General features: G+C 43.6%; 2 protein-coding genes across 6 annotated transcripts in view; one reads left to right on the top strand and one right to left on the bottom strand.

Moving 5' to 3' along the window:
• On the top strand, nt 1-9,090 carry LRRTM2 (leucine rich repeat transmembrane neuronal 2). 2 transcript variants are annotated; one of them, XM_002710242.6, is made up of 2 exons: nt 1-657; nt 986-9,090. In XM_002710242.6, the coding sequence occupies exons 1-2, from the start codon at nt 654-656 to the stop codon at nt 2,530-2,532; spliced, it is 1,551 nt and encodes a 516-aa protein (XP_002710288.1). In that variant the 5' UTR covers nt 1-653; the 3' UTR covers nt 2,533-9,090. The 2 variants fall into 2 exon arrangements, with proteins under 2 accessions (XP_002710288.1, XP_089192056.1); XM_089335930.1 differs by having other exon boundaries at nt 5-657; nt 1,414-9,090.
• CTNNA1 (catenin alpha 1) overlaps nt 1-23,084 on the bottom strand; it is a 169,104-nt gene that overhangs the window by 49,677 nt on the left and 96,343 nt on the right.

Raw genomic sequence — 23,084 nt, 5'->3', positions numbered from 1 at the left:
ATTACAACCTCACTGCTGCTTCCTACACTGAAGGAATACCATGTTTTTAAGTCAGCAGCTCTTCTTTCTCCCTTTTTTGTAATCAGGGGTCTTGCAACGACCCTGATACTGTTACAAAGCACAGTGCTTTATAACAGTAAAGCTTCTGGAAAACCCAAACAAAAGACACGTCACCCGGTGACGTCAGCCTATATACAGTTCTGTGTGGTCGCAGCACATAAGCAAATCCATTCTTGTGCCGTTTCTCGGAAAAGCTTTTCAGTAAATGCACTCATGCTGCTCCAGGAGCTCTTCTCTGCAACAAGCCGCCCATCTGCCATCAACAAGTTAAGACGGGAGAACTAACGGCTGCGGAAAGGGGAGACCGAAGCTTTGATTAACCAACTGAGCAGTCACAGGAGGAAGAAATTAATAACTTATATTCAAAACTGATTTAGGGGATCAGAGCGGTCAGAGAAAACGAAACCAATGCTTTCCAGAGGAATATCCTAAGGAAGAAAACAACTCACCGATGGATCAATTTTACTAAGAAAGCCTGGGACACAGAAAACAGGACACTGGTCAAAGGCTCCTGCATGGTAGAGCCTTTTACAGACTCACTGCGTTGAGTCTAACAACCTCGACTGAATGCAGCCTCCAATGTGCTCAGAAGAATGGGTAAGTCTGTGCATTTCTATGTCCTGTACAGTCAACAAGGAATCACATTTTAAAATAAGCCATTGCATTCACATTTTATAAAGGAAATCACTGTCACATTTTGAGATTTTGCAATCTAGATAAAAGCATATATTGCTGTCTTATTCTAAAATGGTTTAAGTTTTGTTCCAGTCATACAAACAAGGATCATTTTTCTGCAGTAAATGAAAAATGAGTTATACGCAGTGAAATCTTTCACCATAATGTTGTGTTGTTGTTGTTTTAATAGTCCATACGTTCTGCTGAAAGATATCCTCTCTTCTTGTTTTTCTTGAACTATATTCTGCAGGCTTATATTTCAAGTGGCCATTAGGGGCCCCTATGCTGGCAGCAATATATGCAATGAGTATGATTTTAAAAATGCTGCCTGCCCTGGGTATGGCGTGTCCACCCAAATGCCGCTGCGAGAAGCTGCTCTTCTACTGCGACTCTCAGGGCTTCCACTCAGTGCCAAACGCCACAGACAAGGGCTCCCTGGGCCTGTCCCTGAGGCACAATCACATCACAGAGCTCGAAAGAGATCAATTTGCCAGCTTCAGTCAACTTACCTGGCTCCACTTAGACCACAATCAAATTTCAACAGTAAAAGAAGATGCTTTTCAAGGACTATATAAACTTAAAGAATTAATCTTAAGTTCCAACAAAATATTTTACTTGCCAAACACAACTTTTACCCAACTGATTAACCTGCAAAATTTGGACCTGTCTTTTAATCAGCTGTCATCTCTGCACCCAGAGCTCTTCTATGGCCTTCGGAAGTTGCAGACTTTGCATTTACGTTCCAACTCCCTGCGGACTATCCCAGTACGCCTGTTCTGGGACTGTCGTAGTCTCGAGTTTCTGGATTTGAGCACAAACCGCTTGCGAAGTTTGGCCCGCAATGGATTTGCAGGATTAATCAAACTGCGAGAGCTTCACCTGGAGCACAACCAGCTGACCAAGATTAATTTTGCTCATTTCCTGCGGCTAAGCAGTCTGCACACGCTCTTCTTACAGTGGAACAAAATCAGCAACTTGACGTGTGGGATGGAGTGGACCTGGGGCACTTTAGAAAAGCTGGACCTGACTGGAAATGAAATCAAAGCCATTGACTTGACAGTGTTTGAAACAATGCCTAATCTTAAAATACTCCTCATGGATAACAACAAGTTAAACAGCCTTGATTCCAAGATCTTAAACTCCCTCAAGTCCCTCACCACCGTTGGCCTCTCTGGCAATCTGTGGGAATGCAGCCCCCGAATATGCGCTCTGGCCTCCTGGCTGGGCAGTTTCCAAGGTCGGTGGGAACATTCCATCCTATGCCACAGCCCTGACCACACCCAAGGAGAGGATATCTTAGATGCAGTCCATGGGTTTCAGCTCTGCTGGAATTTATCAACCACTGTCACTGCCATGGCTACAACTTACAGAGATCCAACCACTGAATATACAAGAAGAATAAGCTCCTCAAGTTACCATGTGGGAGACAAAGAAATCCCAACTACTGCAGGCATAGCAGTTACTACCGAGGAACACTTTCCTGAACCAGACAATGCCATCTTCACTCAGCGGGTAATTACAGGAACAATGGCTTTATTGTTTTCTTTCTTTTTTATTATTTTTATAGTGTTCATCTCCAGGAAGTGCTGCCCTCCCACTTTAAGAAGAATTAGGCAGTGCTCAATGATTCAGAACCACAGGCAGCTCCGATCCCAAACACGACTCCATATGTCAAACATGTCAGACCAAGGACCGTATAATGAGTATGAACCCACCCATGAAGGACCCTTCATCATCATTAATGGTTACGGACAGTGCAAGTGTCAGCAGCTGCCATACAAAGAATGTGAAGTCTAACACCTACCCGGCACCAGAACGCCCAGCAGATAAGTCACCTCTGTTGCATAGTAGGGGCTGCATACATGCCTAATTTTTACCAATGATGACATTAAGCCTAATTTTCCAACCAAGTGGAGACTTAGTTTTTGAAGTGTTGAAGTATTTTTAATTTTTTAAATGAAATCATATTTTAAGTGTTAAATGAAGCAATGCTCACGTTAATTTGCACAACTGTTGGAAAGTCTAAAAATGCTTACTTCAAAATAAGACATTTCATGTATGTAATTATATACTGTTGTGTGTAAACATTTACACTAAGGTCTCCATGTGCTATTTTTTTCTACTGAAAACAGTTTGGAAAGAAACTATTGAGCAGAAACAGATACAGATCAATACCTGTTTGATCACTGCTCTCCATCCCACGCTCCACAACTGGCTTGCTGCTTCAAAGGAGACAGCAAAGTTCTCTTGTATGTTAAATTTGGTATTTACTCAAATCTACAATCTACTGCCAGTGTGGGAAGTAGAATTTCATGTATGCTAAGACTGATAAACATTAAACACTCTTCTTCAAGAGTTTTTGCCTGGGTTAGTAGCTATTATCAAAGTCTATATCATGCTTATCAGCACCCTTTATGTAATTCTAATAAGCAGAGTGTCTCTTTAATATATTTAAACAATCCAAGTGACTGTAAAAAAGTCTCATTACAGTGAAATGAATACTAAATAATTACACCGACTTTTTATCATACATCCCCACTCCGACTTGTAATGGACATGTTGATTTTTGTGCCATTTAGACAATTGTTTTAAAGTATTTAATTACCATTTTACTAATTAACTTACTAAATCCTGTATTTACATTTAGATGTGGAAGGAAAGATTCAGAAGTTATTTTGGACAGAAAAAAAGATAAACTGAGTCATTTTAAGAACCCTGACATGCTCTCTTGTTTTAAAGTACACACACACACACACACACACACACACACTTTCTCTCGTCTCTCAACTGTCACGATCAAAGACGCCTTGACAAAGAGGTTTAAACCTCTTCCTTCTGCTGTTTCCTGATCTTCAAACCTCAAAAAGCCAAATTAAAAATAATTGGCTAGCAACAGGCATAACAATGAATTCTTAGACTATAAAGAGACCATTTTTAAAAATCATTTTATAAATATATGCCAAATTTTGGCCTTTTAACAAAGACACACATTCACATTTTCAGTGTGGTTCCTTCTAAATGAAGGGAACATATTACCGGGTGAATCTTACAGGAGAACACTCAACATGCCTATGCAGCCACACAGCGGCAACTCAAAGGCAGCACAGAGATGAGAAGCTGAAGAGGAAAGGAGATTTTGAAATTCGACAGCCGGGTTAGCCAAAGTCAGCATGCAGCCAAGAGTGATTACACACACACACACACACACACACACACAATCCGTACCACACGCAAGGCCCCAGGTCCCACCACTGACAAGGGAAGAGGGAGGAGGTTCCCCAGCATAAATATAAACACTCCAGGATTAACAAATGATAATGATTCTACATTTTTCATACAGAAAAGAACCATGAGTATTCCATTTCTTTCAATTATGATTTCTATGGGAAAACTGAAATATCTGGCATTTAGTTGTAAGTTACCAATTCACATAGAATTTTTCCATAAACAAGGTCTCTTGTATGTGAAAAACTAAAAATTGGAGCACTAATTTGATTTCAGAAAAATAAGCATTTTGCAACTGTCACTTACTGTATGTGAAAAAGGCATGCATCTTTAGAGGAAATCACCACCATTAACATTTTTTTAAATCTTTTCCTTATCATCAACATTAATGAGGTTTTTTTCATTCAAGGAATACTTTCCTCTCAGGATTGAACTGAAAACACGTTAAGATTAGAGTTTAACCCATAAGATTTAACCGTAATTTTTCTTCTTCAATTCTGAGAAGGGTACCTACATTTCAAAGAAAACGTGCCTCAGTAAAAAGCAGACAACATCACGAATTATGGCAAAAATATACTCTAGGCTTTTTCAGGGTGGGTAGATGAGTTTGGCAAAATCTCAGTTCAGTTTAATTCAGAGGATCCTCACCACCAAGCATTTTGTTTCTTCTTAAGCCAGGGCCTGAGTTTGCCTGGGTACAGACAGAAACTGATTTTATGGCATGGTATGCAGTGTGTGAGCTCCCCACAGAGGGGCTGGATCAGAAGCCCCTACTACAAAGGAGAGCTCCACGAACTGAAATTGACCAACCCATTTATCAGGGTGACCACAGCCATTTGTCAGGTGACAGACAGCTTAGTCACAATAAAACTCTATCCTGAGCACTCAAGATTCTATTAACACTGAAGGATAAGTGGAAGAGGTTTTTCCATCATTTCAAACCACAACCAAAATTAATTCAAACTAAGTCAAAAGGTAAGGGAATATTGGCTGGGAATCCCCACATTAATCTCAAAGGTACAGTTAGTAAAATGGCCGTCAGCTGGCAAAATTCTTATTGTGTGTGGAAAAGCAAACCATTTCGTAATTCAGAGGAACAGCACAGCCAACGCCACCATGGCATACATTCCAGTTGAATAATAACTGGTTTTTTACCCGCCATTTTTCCTGTAATGCCCTCTGAGAAGTGAATGACAGTGCCAAACCAGTAGTTCCCTTTCTCACTTAAAGCACAAACTTCCTTTTCTAAGAGTCTGTAGAAGGAAGGATTCCACTTAATTCTTGCCTATTTGTGCTCTGGCCTCAGTCATCTGTGTTCTCTGCCACCTGGCTAGGGTGGAGCAGCATCGCAGCAACACTGCAGATCCTGGGAACACAGCATGGTCACTTTTGACCTGGGGCGGGGCTGAGGGGGTGGGGGAGGGGAATCCCCTGCACCAGCACCACCACCCCCTCCTTTTCACTTTCAAGGTTAAGGGAAAATGGCCACCAACAACCAGAGACATAATAAATCTCTCTGGGGAAAGGAAAGCTAAGGAAGACTATGACACCATATCTGCCTAGGAAACTGAAGACCGAGTTTTGAAATCATTTACATTCATTTCTGTAGCTTGTGAGGGATTTCTATCGCCTTTCTGAGACAGTGGAATGGAAATTAGCAGATCCACACACAACTCTGAGGATTCCTTCTGCCAACACCAAAAAGCAAAGATACTAATTTTTAAGCCAAAAATCTGCACTAACACATGCAATTTCTTAATATGCCTAGGTTAATTTCTGTACCAATTCAATGAATGGAATTCACTAAACTTCCTAACTCCAATAATTATTAAAACCCATCTGCTTATTCTAATGCTAGTCACCAAGAGCGAGACTCCATCTTTCCAATAAAAATGAGCTCTATGTAGACCAGTTCTGAATCCTGAAATTCAAAACAGGCGTATCATCTTCCTAAGCATACAGCCTCGGGGACAGCTATGAATGCCCTGCTAGCTCGCTCTTACTCTCTCTCTCTCATATGGCTATCAACATAAAAATTTAAGAATTTTGTTTAGCAGTTTACTTACATGATCATTTTCCTAAATCAGCAATACAGTGACAGATCTATCTCAAGTGTGTCTGGGGACAGTTTTTCACATTACTGGTTAAACTGCAAGGCCATTCACAGATAATTCAACATTTCTCTAACCTAGGGCAAACTCATGTGCTTGAATAAGGCCAAAACCAACAGAAAACAACTGCTGAAGCTTTTCCTTCTGCTACTGCAGACATCTGGAAACTTCTGCAATTCCTTCAACTAACTTCCTCCTTGGTGAATTTTTTAAAGTCTTATCTATGGAATGTTTAGTGAACTTTCCTATTAACAGACTGCAAATTCAAACCACAGTCCCCAAACACATTGTGTTCAGTCCCCTTCAAGAGCCATTTGGGGGTGGGGGGAAGGCGGGACGGGGACAGATGGGTTGGGGTAGGAAGAAAATACTATTCCAGGGGAGACTGGGAGGGGGGAGGGCAACCAGGTGCAGTGTACAGGAAAGTTTTGTTATTAAAACTGTGCATACCATAAAAGTGAATGTCTCTTTTTTAAACTCTTCCTTGGTAACTTAACAACTCTGACATGTGAAACTTGAAGAGCTATTTGTCACAGATATAGACACCTGAAATGAACAGTTGTTTTGTACTGTGTTCCTCTACAATACCAAGCATGTCAGCTGGAAAGAGGGCAGCTAATCATCACCTGTCTTCTTCAGAGAGGCAAAACTAAGAGGAAAATAGAGGTAAGAGTAAGCACGGCATAGTGAGTAGCTGTGCTGGCACAGTCTGAGCAAGTGGACCAACAGCTGTCTGGGAGGCTCTCAGGCCTTGAGACCGGCTACCCTATTACACACATCCCTGCTCCAGTGGACTGCCACCACAGCGTAGGCAACTTCAAAACAGCACCCACGCCATGCACCTAACAGCAGCCGGGCCTCTTTGTCAGGGGTGAGTTAAGCAGCATCTTAATACACCACTCCAGGGAGGGAGGCACCACGGGTGCCAACCACACTGAGACCACTAGGAATCCTGCATGACCCACTCTACTCCAGATGCCAGTTCAAAGAGAATTAACTGGGAAAGAAAGACAAGATTTTTAACTAGTGCCCCTGGCTTAGCAGAGATAACACCCTCAGACAGAATGCTACGTCTGGGCAGCGCTGGGGCATAAACTGCCACGGCTCCCAGGAGCAGTCTGCCACACTTGCCAAGATGCACTGTTTCTCCACCCCCACAGCAGCATAGTAGGTCCAGCAGGAATAAACAAGGCCTTCCTTTTCCCAAAGCCCAGGCATGCTAGGTTCCCACGCCAAGCATCACAGCAGTTTGTTTAGAGACAGGCAGAAAATCACAACACAACATTTCACTGTCACACTCAGCCCGTGTGCATGACAGTACACAGGTGATGGTGGTTTAAACTGCACAAAAGAGCAAATTCCAAATTTTATGGAGTTAAAAGGATCTTATTAATGTAATTTGCATACATTTTAAGCTTTCAAATTCCATGTAAAGTTACATCAGATTTCTTTATCAGTTATTTTAATTAATTTTGCCTGTATGCTCAAAGCATTCTCAGGTTCCCACTCAAATATATAATAAATTTCTTCAAGGCCTGTTAAGGTATTTTTTCCCCCCTTGCTTTAAATATATCTAACCAGCTGGGTACTCGAGGCTCCCTTAGACAAAATGTACCACAAACGGCCTTTTATAAAGAGGGGGAAGAAGATGGGAAAGTCAAGCTATTCCAAACATGTCCCCTCTGGCAGGAGTTTGACCTTCCTTCTCACTAGCCAACGTATTGGGACACTCTGAAAGACAGATCTTGAGCCTTCCCTTCCAAAGGTTAAAATCAAAGAGAAAGATATCTCCAAAGACAAATACCATGAGCCATGTCATCCTACAAAACTCAAAAGTTAAACACCCCATCCCCCTGCACACTGAGGCCCAGAAGCAGAGGCTAGCCCAAGGACTCCTTATTCACTTAGATTTTCAAGGTGCATCCCACAGACAATTCCTGAAACTTTTTTTAAGCTTTCAAAGATTTTAGCAAGAACCATGGGTTAAAAATGTCATGGTTAAACATCAACTTGACTGTAATTCACTCACCACTGTGTTTAAAGCATTAGAACTCCATCTTTAGGCTCCAGTATGTGAACCAAAAAGAAGAGTTACAGAATCTTCAGGTTACTTTTTCAGTGGTTTCAAACAAAAACCCTAAAGCCAACTGTCATATTAGCTCACCTTTCTGTCATCACAAGGACCAAAAACGTTCCTCTTGTGATGAACAAAAATCATTTTTCGTGCCCCAGATGACAATACATGGCAGGCAGCATCCAAAAACCTGATAAATTACCTCTACCTACAGATTAAAAGAAACCCAGAATAACATCTTTGTGTCTATGGAAAAGACAAAATAGGATGTTAAACAATCAAAAGCATCCTTAACTTCAAGGGTCCATGGTGTATTTTAGAGGACTGAAGAATCTCTTGAAATCAATGCAACACTGGGGGTGAGTCCAAAGATTCTACAAATCCTAAAGGGTTTTTGGCAATGCACAAAGAAATGTTAGCCTGCACTTACAGAGCGATGGCATATTTATTTCTAGAATATACCAATTTGGACCTAATCTTTTAGTTGGTCAAGGCAAAAAACCAAACCAAAAGTTTCAATCAGATGAGGAAGCACACTGATTTATCCTGGGAAGAGACACTTAAGCGCAAACTTGGTTGAGTTACTTGTACAACAGAGCCAGTTGTATGAACTATAAGGAAATGTGAGAAACAGTATCTCTAAGGAGGTTAAGGAGAACAGGCAGACTTGCTCTTCATGCCCATGCTTAATTAATGCTAAGGGTGGGTAGCCTAAGCTCTGTGCTGTAGCCTGGGAAAGCAGTAGAGGACGGTCCAAGTCTCTGGGCCCCTGCACCCGCCTGAGAGTCCTGGAGGAAGTGCCTGGCTCCTGGCTTCAGATCAGCGCAGCTCCGGCCATTGTCACCAACTGGGGAGTGAACCAGCGGATGGAAGACACTTCTCTCTCTCTGCCTCTCCTTCTCTCTGTGTGTGACTCTGACTTCCAAGTAAATAAATTTTTTTTTTTTTTAAAAAGGTGGGTAGCCTAAACACGCATGCTGCAGGATCTGTGAAGCCCAGAAGGTCTGTAAAAAAATGAATGAGCACTCTCCTGGAAAAATAACTGTGCTTCCTCCTTATCTCTAGGACCCTAACTACAGTGTTCAGAAACAAAGACGACACCCAGTAAACACCTACTACGTAATGTTACACATCTTCTAAACCAGAGTACAATCTGAATTTTAAAACATATTTTACTACAATGAGGAATGAAAAGAAACGTGTTTTGAGGAACATCTCCAGTTGTGCTGACAATACACACAAATGTTCTCCCCAGGTAAGAATCTACAAGATGACAACTAATTTCCCAAGAACCAACGCATTAAAAAAGATAAAGCAATCATGAATTGAACTTTTTTTAAAAAAAGATTTATTTATGTATTTGAAAGTCAGAGTTACACAGAGAGAGAAAGAGAGGCTAAGAGAGGTCTTCCATCGACTGGTTCACTCCCCAACTGGCTGCAATGGCCGGAGCTTTGACGATCCAAAGCCAGGAGCCAGGAGCTTCCTACAGCTCCCATGCAGATAGATGAATGGGCTCAAGAGCTTGGGCCTTCTTCTACTGCTTTCCCAAGCCAGAGCAGAGAGCTGGATCGTAAGTGGAGCAGCTAAGACAAGAACCGGAAGCCATATGGGATGCCTGCACTACAGGCGGCGGCTTTATCTGCTATGCCAAAGAGCCAGCCCCTAAACTCTCTCTTTAAGACTCAGTCTAGCTGGCGCTGCGGCTCACTAGGCTAATCCTCCGCCTTGCGGCGCCTGCACACCGGGTTCTAGTCCCGGTCAGGGCGCCAGATTCTGTCCCGGTTGCCCCTCTTCCAGGCCAACTCTCTGCTGTGGCCAGGGAGTGCAGTGGAGGATGGCCCAAGTGCTTGGGCCCTGCACCCCATGGGAGACCAGGAGAAGTACCTGGCTCCTGCCATCGGATCAGCGCAGTGTGCCGGCCGCGGTGGCCATTGGAGGGTGAACCAAAGGCAAAGGAAGACCTTTCTCTCTGTCTCTCTCTCTCACTGTCCACTCTGCCTGTCAAAAAAAAAAAAAAACCTCAGTCTATAGGGACAGGCATTCGGCACAGTGGTTAACACACTGCTAGGGATGACTGCATTCCATTTTGGAGTCCCTGGGTTCAAGACTCAGCTCTAATTCCAATCCAACTTCTTGTTAATGCTCTTCCTGGCAGGTAACAGGTGATGGCTCAAGCACTTGGGTCCAGGCTCCTTGGCTTGACACAGCCTCAGCTGTTGCAGGCTTTTATAACGTGAATTAAATGAGGCCAGCACTGTTGCGTATCAGGTAAAGACGTTATCTGCAGTGCTGATGTCCCATATGGGCACCGGTTCATGTCCCGGCTGTTCCACTTCTGATCCAGCTCTCTGCTACGGCCTGGGAAAGCAGGAGAAGAAGGCTCAAGTCCTTGGGCCCCTGCACCCACATGGGAAACCCAGAGGAAGCTCCTGGCTTCGGATCAGCGCAGCCCCGGCTGTTGTGGCCATCTGGGAAATGAACCAGCAGATGGAAGACATCTCTCTCTGTGTCTCTGTCTGTTTCTCTCTCTCTCTGCCTCTGTCTCTGTCTATCTGTAACTGCCTTTGTGCCTTTGAAATAAACAAATCTTTAAAAAAAAAAAAAAAACAATTAGAAGATGGAATATCTTTTTCTCCTTTGAAATACACTGAATAATTTTCAGCTATTTAAATACATACACACAGGGCCGGCACTGTGGCGTACCGGGTAAAGCCTTCGCCTGCAGCGCCAGTGTCCCATATTGGCACTGGTTCAAGTCCCAGCTGCTCCACTTCTGATCCAGCTCTCTGCTATGGCTGGGAAAGCAGAAGAAGATGGCCCAAGTCCTTGGGCCCCTGCACCTACATTGGAGAACCACAAGAAGCTCCTGGCTCTTGGACCCTGGCTCCTGGCTCCAGGCTTGGGATCAGCTCAGCTCCAGCCATTGCAGCCAACTAGGGAGTGAACCAGCTGATGGAAGACCTCTCTGTCTCTCCTTCTCTGTTTAACTCTTTCAAATAAATAAATAATCTTTAAAAAATAAATACATGCATGCATACATACACACACACTAACACATACACATACATACTCATTCTATGGCCCTTAGAAAAATCACCAAGATCTCAAGAGGAGCAAATCAAACAACACAGTAGTTAAGAGACTTACTCCATACTTGAGCATGTGACCCCCGACAAGTTCTTCAACCTCTCTGTGCCTCAAGGCCTTCACCCCTAAAACAGAATTAGCAGCAGTGACAACCATAGAGGGGTTTATTCATGCCAAGTCCTGAAGCTGGCAAAAGCTCAAACATGTTTGCCATTTTTGAACAGCAACATGTAGAGAATTAAATGCTACAGCAAATGCAATCACATTAAATACATGTTAGATTCATTTGCTGCTCCCCTGTAACTCCCTATTTCCTACTGTTTATTTTCTCACAAAGTTAATATGCACTGTCCAAAATGAAGAGTGATGATAATCAGTCAGAGCTTTCATGAGTCTGATTGTTCTCCATACATCTACTGATTTTTTAAAAAACTGACCACATTATCTCACAATTTATGTGCTTTATAAAATTTATAATAATATTAGACATAATATTACTCTAGATTGCCTTAATGAATCAAGGCTAAATTTCTAAAGGTTTAGAATCCCTAATTCCAAAATTTCTACTGTGTTATGTCAACCATGAAACACATACACACACACCTCAGTTTAAACTGAGGAGGGAGTCTAGAGACTACAAATGTAATTCATTATTCTATTATTAGTAACTAGCTTTGTAATTTATTTGAGAGTCAGAGAAACCTCCCATCATAAAGTTCTCTCTCCAAATACCTTCAACACCTAGAGGTAGGTCAGACCACTTGAAGCTGACAGCCAGAAACTCCATCCAGGCCTCCAATGTGGGTGGTGGGTGGTAGGGACCAAGTACTTGACCAATAACCTATAGCCATCCAGAGTAATAAGCATTAGCAAGAAACTGGAATTGAAAGTAGAATTGGTACTCTGATATGGGATGCAGGTGTGTTAACCTCTAAGCCAAACAACCACCCCAGTAACTAGAATTCTAACTAACTGATTTCCAAGACTTGCTATCAACTAAGATTAAGAAGACTATGGATAGAACAGATTGGGAAGAGAGAATGGGGAATGATTAAGATTCAGTTTATGACATTAGACTGTGTATCAGCCATCCCAACAGAGATGACAAGGTCAGAGAAAAGGACCAGCAGACAATATAAATTTAGAACTCACCATCAATAAATACAGGTATTTAAAGTCATGAGTCTAGATGAGATCAGCAAGATGGAGAAGCAACTCAGAGACTCACACTTTGCTGCTAGACCACTCAGAGAAATCTTTAAAATGGGGGGAAGGGAAGGCCAAGAACTGTGGCACAGCAGGTTAAGCCGAAGTCCCAACATCAGCATATCATGTCAGAGTGCCACTTCGAGTCCCAGCTGCTCTGCCTCCAAACTAGTCTCCTGGGAAGGCAGTAGAGGAAGGCCAAGTACTTGGGCAACTGCTACCCACATGGAAGACCAGGACAGAGTTCTTGGCTCCTGGCTTCAGCCAGGCCCAGGCCCAGCCATGTTGCCATTGGGGAGGCGAACCAATGCATGGAAGATTTTTCTCTCTCTCCCTTCTTCCCTCCCCATCCCGTCACTCTGCCCTTCAAATACATACATACACAGATGAATGAATGAATGAATGAATGAATGAAAAAACAAGTGAATAAGTAAATAAACCTTTTAAAAAGAGAACCATGTATTTTCCTTTATCTTAGTAGAGGTTTGTGTTACAAAGTATGTACATTTATCAAGTCATCATACAGAATTAAGATCTGTTCATTTCACTGTGTGTGTATAAAATTTACCTTAAAACAACTCTAGTTAGGATGCTTATGATGTCATGTTTAAAGGTGGTCACAGAATACAAACGTTTGCAATCTTCTTTGAAATAAATCAAAATAAGACACAGGAATGGGCAAATATGTCAAAACAAATCTAACAACATGTTAATAATGTAACGTAGGAAAAGTACGTATGTGGATGCTCATTGTGAAAACCTTTCAGCTTCTCTCAGAATGCTCATAATTCATAAACTGTAACTGTAATTTATGGCATTTACTCTAACACTATTCCTCTCAACCTACCTAAACTGTTGGAGAATTAGGCTGGATACACAGTACAGCACCTCCACTTACAACCTGAGGCATCTGAGAGAGAGAAACATGCTCCCATCGACTGCTTCACTCTCCGAATTCCTACAACAACCAAGCTGAAGCCAGAAGCTAGTAACTCAACCCAGGTCTCTTATATGGGTATCACAAACCCAATTAATGAAGCATCACTACTACTTCTTGAGTCAAAAGGAAGCTGGAATCAGAGCCAGGGCAAGATATCAAAATCAGCACTCTTGATATGGGACATGGGCATCTTAACCAGTCTTAATGGTTAGGCCAAATGCTTGCACCCTACTGAATACTTTTAAATAATTCAGGAGCTGACGCTGTGGCGTACTGAGTTAAGACACCACCTGTGGCACCAGCATCCCATATGGGTGCTGGTTCAAATCTCAGCTGTGTCACTTCCAATCCAGCTTCCTGCTAATGCATCTGGGAAAGCAGCAGCAGATGACCCAAGTGCTTGGGCCCCTGCACCCAGGTGGGAGACCCAGAAGAAGCTCCTGGCTTCATATTGACTCAGCTCTGGCCATTGGGGCCATTTGGGGAGTGAACCAGTGGATGGAAGGGATGGAAAATCTCTCTCTTTCTCTCTCTACCTCTGTTTCTCTGCCTTTCAAATAAAATAAATATATCTGTAAAACAAATAATTAAACAAGTCCACTATATCCTCATTAATATATAAAACGTCAAGGTGCTAGGCTCTTGCCTTAAGGAATTTATAGTTTAGTTGGTAATAAAACTAACAACATTCAATAAATAAACTAATACAAGAAAATAATTCATAAACTGGATAGTACCACCGGGATTACTGACATTCAGAGAACAGAGAGGGGATCTAAGAATACAGCAGAGAAACAAGCTCTGAGCTTGGCATACAACATCCAGCAGAATTTCAATATATCTGAGGGTGACAATACCCAAAGACACTCATTTAACTGATGGTATCATTTAAATGAAGCTACTCCCAGCTTGGAGAAATGGCAGACGGCCTCTAGGGCCAGTAAAGGAGTACTACTTTACTGTGGTTGACAAGGGGGTGGGTTCAGAGACCAGGCTGGATGCCCACCTGCCCTATCAGAGTGCCTAGGTTTGAGTACTGCCTCCACCTCCGAGCCAACTCCCTGCTAATGCACCACCTGGGAGGCAGGTGATATTGGCTCAAGCACTTGGGTCGCTGCCATCCAAGTGGGACACCTGGATGGAGAGTTCTGGGATCCAGGAGGGAGCCTGGCCCAGCCATGACTGTTGGGGGTGTTTGGGAAGTGAACCAGAGAAGATCTCTTTCCATTTCACTCTCCTTTCAAATAAATAAAAGTAAATAAATACATACTAAAACAAACAAACTATGGTTGACAAGAACAGTCATTCCAGATTTGTGGAGGTAGCTGGTACATGAGGTTGAAAGCAGTGATTTAAAAGATGAATTCTGGCAATTTTTCTTGTGCAGAGAAAAACAAATCCAAACCTCCACTATTAGCAAAGAGCTGCTAAGGGAGATGGATAAGGAAACATGATTTATTTAAAGACAAGCAAAAGCTAAGAACCAATGGTCAGCTGAGAAAGAACAAATGACTTCAAGAACTTTATTCAAAAGAAATGAACAGCAGGTTGGCATATGAGGGGAAAAGATTTAAGAAATCATTCACTCACCAGGATGTACTCAACGAAGCCCTAGAGTATCCATGCTAATTTTCAAGAGTTCACCATTAATCTCCAATTTAACTACTACTATCATTTAAATATTATTTGATCACTAAACACATAGGAATTCAAACCTCAGAGTCCTAAATTAATGGTACTAAGAGGGTGGTATTTTATTTAAAGGTGGGGCCTGTGGGAAGTGTAAGATTAAGATGAGGTCACTGTAGGTGGGGCCTTCATGGCTGAGTCCTGGAGGCTCCATAAAGAAAAGGAATGATCATGGACTCAGAGTCAGAGACACGCGTGTGCATGGCCTGGCTGCTGTGGTATGATGCTCTTGGGGGCTCTGCCAGTAAAAGCCATCACCAGACTCCAAACCGACCTCCCTCCCCACTAGTTTGGGACTGTGAACCCCAGAAGCCATGAACCAAAATAAATCTCCTTCCTTTATAAGGGGAGCCTGTCTCGGCTGTTTTGTTACAGTGACAAACAGCTGGCTAATACAACTAAGTTCTAAAAAGACACATAATTTCCCTCTAGTTCTCATATGCTTCCCTATTTACGGCTTTCTTTTCCAGTCTGGACAAGAATTTCCTCTCAAGAATAATTAGGCACTGAAAAGCCAGAACCGGTTTCTGCTTTGTAAAGTACACTTCAGTACAATCTACCTTTTTTTCCAAACTTAATGATATACTCTAAAACGCTGGTGACATAAGGTTTTAAACTTTTAGAACAATCATTTCTGGCTGCCCAATATGGTGCAAAATATTAAACAAATGCAGAAGCACACTGCAGTGACAACCTGTTAATTTAATTTCCTCATGTACTACAAGAGAATCATATTATTAAGCTTAATTTGTTACTTTCATATATAAGAGGTTCATTAATGGTTTCACTGTTAACGAAATCTTAGTGGAACTGCTGTTTTTGCTATGTGGCATGGCCGCCAATACAATTTTAATAAAAGCCACAAACCATTATCTATCTCCCATCTTACAAACAGAAACTGAAGAGGGGCATCTTAAGGGTTACACCTCACAATACCAACAAATTTCTGGATTTCAGAATCACTTCACTCCCTTCTGGAACCTAACCTTATTCTCTAGTTTCCTCTCCATACACAAATGCTTTCTCTTTCTAGAATCACTTTCAAGGGGCCGTCCTCTTCCACATCACAGCAGCGGTTCAGGCTCCTGTTGTTCCATTTCCAATCCAGCTCCCTATTAATGCACTTGGGAATGCAGAAAGTGGCCTAAATATCTGGAACCCTGCCACCTACCTGGGAAACCCAGATGGAGTTCCTGGCTCCTGGCTTCAGCCTGGCCCATCCCCTGCCACTGGGGCCATATAAGGAATGAATCAATGGCTGAAGTAAATCTATCACCTTCTCTGTCTTTCAAATAAACAAACAAATCTTCAGGAAAAAAAAAAAAGCAAAGAAAGTACTTCTTTCAGAAATCCTCACAACTGTAAGAATGCTCATATCTTAAGGAAGGACATAAATTTTTTATCTCCTCATTTCAATACAATGAAAACTAGCTGATAACTCGAACTTCTCTACTTAGGCCAACTGAAAAATATCAGAGAGCCAGACAGCAAAATTTTACTGTATTCTTTATTTGACCAATCCAAATAAGGGATATCTAAAAGATCAACCAGGGCCGGCGCCACGGCTCACTAGGCTAATCCTCCGCCTAGCGGCGCCAGATCCCCGGGTTCTAGTCCTGGTCGGGGCACCGGATTCTGTCCCGGTTGCCCCTCTTCCAGGCCAGCTCTCTGCTGTGGCCAGGGAGTGCAGTGGAGGATGGCCCAAGTGCTTGGGCCCTGCACCCCATGGGAGACCAGGAAAAGCACCTGGCTCCTGGCTTCGGATCAGCGCGGTGCGCCGGCTGCAGCATGCCGGCCACGGCAGCCATTGGAGGGTGAACCAACGGCAAAGGAAGACCTTTCTCTCTGTCTCTCTCTCTCACTGTCCACTCTGCCTGTCAAAATAAATAAATAAATAAAATAAAAAATAAATAAATAAAAAATAAAAGATCAACCAAGTCGGCACTGTGGCTCACTTGGTTAATCCTCCACCTATGGCGCCGGCATCCCATATGGGTGCCGGGTTCTAGTCCCGGCTGCTCCTCTTCCAGTCCAGCTCTCTGCTGTGGCCCAGGAAGGCAGTGGAGGATGACCCAACTGCTTGGGCCCCTGCACCTGCATGAGACCAGGAGGAGGCACCTGGCTCCTGGCTCCTGGCTCTGGATCGGCATAGCTCCGGCCGTAGCGGTCATTTTGGGGGTGAACCAATGGAGGGAAGACCTTTCTCTCTGTCTCTCTCTCACTAACTCTGTCAAATGAAAAAATAAATAAATAAAAGAAATCAACCAAGACCAGCAATGTGGTATAGTGGGTTAAGCTGCCGCCTGCAATTTCATATAGGCACTGGTTTGTATCCGAGCTGCTCCACTTCTGTTCCAGCTCCTTGCTAATGGCCTGGAGAAAGCAGAAGATGGCCCAGGTGCTTGGGTCCCCGCAACCACATGTGATACCCAGATGAAGATCCTGGCTCCTGGCTTCCGCATTGGCCCTGCCTTGGGCTATGGAGGCCATCTGGGGAGTGAACCAGCAGATGCAATCTCTTTCTCCCTCTCCCTCTAACTTTTTCAAATAAATTTAAAAATAAATTAACTATTGTTGCTTTTTCCAATGACTTTTACAAGAAAAGACACACGCAGTCCCCTCTACTAAGACAGTGACAGATCTAAGGCCTCATCTCATCCACTCAACACTGTATAGAAGTGTAAGCACCCAAACACCTCCAACCAGATAGCAGTAAGAACCACTGGTACAAGAACATTCCAGCGTTCGAAAAGACAGACTTAAAAATCACCAAGGTGCAAATTTTTAGGAAACAGACAAAAAAGTTCAACCCAGTGCTAGATTTTCTCACTGTTATTAAAAGATTCTTCTAAAGGTGAATTTGCAATTTCTTGTACTCACAGTTTCATCTATATACAGGAAATAAAAAAGCTGACTAGTTAGCTTTCTTGGTTAAAATACGAAAATCAAAAAGCAGGAGCCGGTGCTATGGCATAGTGGGTAAAGCTGCTGCCTGCAGAGCCAGCATCTGCTATGGGTGCCAGTTCACATCCCAGCTGCTCCACTTCCTGGGGAAGCAGTAGATAAATGGCCCAAGTGCTTGGACCCCTGCACCCATGTGGAAAGACCCGGAGGAAGCTCCTGGCTTCAGATCAGCACATCTCTGGCCATTGTGGCCAACTGGGGAGTGAACCAGCAGACGCAAGACATCTCTCTCTCTCTCTCTCTCTCTGCCTCTCCTCTCATTCTCTCTGTAACTCTTTCAAATAAATAATCTTTAAAAAAAAAAAAAACACACACACACAGTCATGGCTTTGGTGGTTATGTGCATCAGTTCTGCTCATCACATAATAACCCCCATGCTTTTTCTCTCTGAAGTGGAAAACATCTGTCAGTTTCAAAAGGAGATCAGCAATGCTGGAGGAAATCGTTCAAAGTCCACATCCTATAACGTAGGAAACAGATGTTCCTATACACGATGACATTAATATATAAGCAATCATTACAATTTCTAACAAATAGTGTCTATAGAGATTAAGAATAGTATGACATCATAGAAAAGTAGCCAAAGAAAAGAGACCTGAAAAATGTCTAGAGAAGCTATGTGGATTTTTTGTTTTTCTAATAGGCCGACTGTGGCAAATCAATTTTGTCCTTAAAATGCTTCCATTTGCACCATACCACATAATTTGTAAATCTTAGACTGCTACAGTCTGAGGAGTTTGCTCAACCATCCTCTCTTCCTCCCACTTCAGTTTCTCTTCAGTGAAGCCTGGCGGCCCACTCAGCATTTTGTTCTTTCCTCAGTTGGGAGCTCTCAAGCCCTTAGAAGGTTCACTTAAGTCTACGTCAGAGTGTGTGCACAGACACGAGTGCGTGAGCTCAGCTGGGGGAAAATGGAGGCAAGCAACCCTGGATCAGGACAAAACAGACCCTATTTATTTCAAAGAAAAAGCCATTATTTAGTTCATTTTTTGTCAAAGATTTTTTTTTTTGGACTTGGCTCCACCCTCTGATTTTTGAGTCTTGTACTAGTCTCCTTCACTTGATTTAAAAAAAGAATCACTCATTTAAATGTATGTAGACGCACATTCAGTGCTTGTATTCAAGAATTTGTATTTCCATAAATAATATGAAGAAATCCACACAAATTTGCAGATGTGGGTAAAAAGAAAAACAAAATAAACATTCTTAAAACTATTTACAAGCACAGACATGCTGCAGATGTGATGCTAGTGAGAGCTGTGACAGGATGGGCCAGCACAGTCTGCAGCAGAAGCAGCAACTCTGAAACTCACTGAGCCGGCACCAGGCCTGGCCTTCTTCCACCCAGCCAAGTCAAAGAGATGCGATCTTGAAACATTAAAATGGTCTATGAGAATTATTTTTTAAAAACCTCAAAGCTCAAAATCGGGCAATTATTACCTTGTATTAAAACACAACATTTTTGAAAGGAGTCAGTCTGAATTTGGAACATGCCAATTTATATGAAACTCTCAATTTGAAATGTGAAAATTCTTTTCTTAAAACACCAAGTTGAAAAGTCCTTTCTCTTTCATAAAAGCAGTAACCTCATATGAACTGTTTAATCTGCTTCCATGATTGCATAATGCTAAGTCTCTACAATAAATCCCTTATATCTCACTTAGTTGTTCTGCTTTTGTAACTTAACCCTGCAAGAGAGAAATGTGTGTGAATGTATACATAATCTAAAGCAGGAAAGACATTTTTATCCAAAACAGGAAACTCCTTAGCTACAACACAAAAGATACACATACATATATAAAAATACAAACAAAGCCTTGGGCGTGGGTGTTTGGCCTAGCAGTTAAGTCACACACTATGACACCCACAGCCTATATCCCAGTGCCTGAGTTCAAGCAGCTTCCTGCTTATGTGCACTGTGCAGGCAGCAGGTGATGTCAAGTAGTTACATTACTGCCATCTATACAGGAGACCTAAACTGAGTTTCTGCATCATGGCTTCAGCTTGATCAGCCCTGGCCGACTGCTGCAGGCATCTAGGGAGTGAACCAGTAGATGGAGGCATTCCCTTATGATCGTTTTTTCTTTTTTTTTAAACAAAATACTGTATAATTTACTAAAAACCTTTGATGTGATTTTTAAAAAAAGATTTATCTATCTATTTGAAAAGCAGAGTGGCAGAGAAATCTTCTGTAAACTGATTCATTCCCCAAATGTCCACAAGTCAGGACAGACTGAAGAACCACTCCATCTGGGTCTCCCATATGAGTGGCATGAATCCTAACACTTGAGTCATCATCTACTGCCTCCCAAGATCATTAGGATACCCGATCAGAAGTGCAGAGTAGGGGCTGGCGCTGTGGTACAGCAGGTTAAAGCCAAGGCCTGCAGCACCAGCATCCTATATGGGCACCAGATGGAGACCTGGCTGCTCCACTTCTGATCCAGCTCCCTCCTGCTAATGACTTGAGAAAAGCAGAAGATGCCTCAAGTGCTTGGATTCCTGCTATCCACATAGGAGACCTGGAAGAAGTTCCTGGTTCTGGCCTGTTCCAGTCCTGGCCATTGCAGTCATCTGGGGGCAGAGAACCAGTGGGTGAAAGATGTCTGTCTCTCGCCAGTGCCATGGCTCACTTGGTTACTCCTCCACCTGTGGCGCCGGCATCCCATATGGGCACCGGGTTCTAGTCCCGGTTGCTCCTCTTCCAGTCCAGCTCTCTGCTGTGGCCCGGGAAGGCAGTGGAGGATGGTCCAGGTTCCTGGGCCCCTGCACCCGCATGGGTGATCAGGAAGAAGCACATGGCTCCTGGCTTCAGATCGGTGCAGCACCGGCTGTAGCAGCCATTTGGGGAGTGAACCAACAGAAGGAAGACCTTTCTCTCTGTCTCTCTCACCGTCTATAACTCTACCTGCAAAACGGAAGGTAGGGAGGGAGGGAACAAACTAAGATTCCACTGTGAGCCAAAGACTGATCAAAAAATAAAAATCTGCTGCATGGCAGTGGTAGCAGGGATGCATCACAGGAGCAGAAGGAGGAGCTGCCATGTTCGTGCCACACGGCTAACACTGGTTCTTTGGGAGAGGAGGATGTGAGATGTGAGAGAGATGTACCTGCTAAAATTGACTTTATTAAATAGGAAACACTCGAGGCTACTTGGAAAGAACTATAGAATATATGGTCATCATATTAGAGTCACTGAATCTTGCAAGGAAGGTAACTAAAGTAAACCTCTCCCAAAAAACAAAAAAGCAGAAAGTAAGCCGGCGCCGTGGCTCAATAGGCTAATCCTCCACCTTGCGGCGCCGGCACACCGGGTTCTAGTCCCGGTTGGGGCGCCGGATTCTGTCCCGGTTGCCCCTCTTCCAGGCCAGCTCTCTGCTGTGGCCAGGGAGTGCAGTGGAGGATGGCCCAGGTGCTTGGGCCCTGCACCCCATGGGAGACCAGGAAAAAGCACCTGGCTCCTGGCTCCTGCCAGGATCAGCGCGGTGCGCCGGCTGCAGCGGCGGCCATTGGAGGGTGAACCAGCGGCAAAAAGGAAGACCTTTCTCTCTCTGTCTCTCTCTCTCACTGTCCACTCTGCCTGTCAAAAAAAAAAAAAAAAAAAAAAAAAAAAACAAAAAAGCAGAAAGTAAAAAGTATGAAGGCTGAGGCTGGCGCTGTGGCACAGTAGGCTGAGCCTCTGCCAGCATCCCACATGGGTACCATTTTGTATCCTAGATATTCCTCTTATGATCCTGCTCTCTGCTATGGCCTGGGAAAACAATGGAGGATGGCCCAAATGCTTAGGCTGCTGCACCCACATGGGAGTCCTGGAACAAGATACTGGCTCCTGGCTTCGGACTGGCCCAGCTCCAGCCAATGCACCATTTGGGGAGTGAACCAGCAGATGGAAGTTTTCTCTCCGTCTCTCCCTCTCTGACTGTAACTCTACTTCTCAAATAAATAAATAAATCTTGGGGGAAAAAAAAAGGCCCCTCTAGCACCCAGAGAGCTGCAAAAAATAAAAAATACATACATACATACATACATACATACAAGTATGAAGGCTGTGGAGAAGAGGATATGCAATGAAGAATCAGCTGGAATCACTGTTAAGGAACACTGCCCAGGAAAGAGGTAAAAGAGTCCAAGCCCCGCCGGCGCCGCGGCTCACTAGGCTAATCCTCCGCCTAGCGGCGCCGGCACACCGGTTCTAGTCCCAGTCGGGGCGCTGGAGTCTGTCCCGGTTGCCCCTCTTCCAGGCCAGCCCTCTGCTGTGGCCAGGGAGTGCAGTGGAGGATGGCCCAGGTGCTTGGGCCCTGCACCCCATGGGAGACCAGGAAAAGCACCTGGCTCCTGGCTCCTGCCATCAGATCAGCACGGTGCGCCGGCCGCAGCGCGCCGGCCGCGGCGGCCATTGGAGGGTGAACCAACGGCAAAAGGAAGACCTTTCTCTCTGTCTCTCTCTCTCACTGTCCACTCTGCCTGTCAAAAAAAAAAAAAAAAAAAAAAGAGTCCGAGCCCCAGCTAAGCCTGGAAGCAGATAATATGTATACAACAGAACAGATTTGGCTATTAGCCCACAGCCTCACGGGCAAAGCATTAAAATATCCAGATCCCTCATTCAAGTGCTAAAGGTTAATGATAAGCCCAGAAGTATCCTCCAGAATCCAGATCCAGAACTGTAATACTACCAACAAGGAGGCACCCCAATTAACCAGGTGTACGTGGACTGACTTTCCTCCCTACTCAGACAAAATTCAGTCCCTCTTCCCCAGTGATACCAGAGTTCATCCACAGGCAACGCAGCATCACGTCTAATGGTGACCACCTGTTCCAATCAATAGGACAGTGTCCAGAGGATGTGAGGTTAAAGAACACAGAGGCCCTGTGGTGAGAGGTCAAGCACAACAGTGCCCATTAGGACAGGAGAAGACATTCAGTGAGAGAGGCAGTGAGGCAGGCAACGCGGTTCTCCTCTCTGATCATTCATGGCATGCTCTAAAAACAGAATACAGTTTATGGGACTGTCCTGAAACTGCACCTCGCAGGTGACACTGCACTACATGTT

The sequence above is a fragment of the Oryctolagus cuniculus genome, chromosome 6, assembly GCF_051225735.1.
Source record: "Oryctolagus cuniculus isolate XC-2025 breed Fujian yellow rabbit chromosome 6, ASM5122573v1, whole genome shotgun sequence".
In the NCBI taxonomy this organism is placed as follows: domain Eukaryota; kingdom Metazoa; phylum Chordata; class Mammalia; order Lagomorpha; family Leporidae; genus Oryctolagus; species Oryctolagus cuniculus.
The sequence above is the reverse complement of the archived record's forward strand: the minus strand, read 5'-3'. Positions and strand labels throughout refer to the sequence as shown.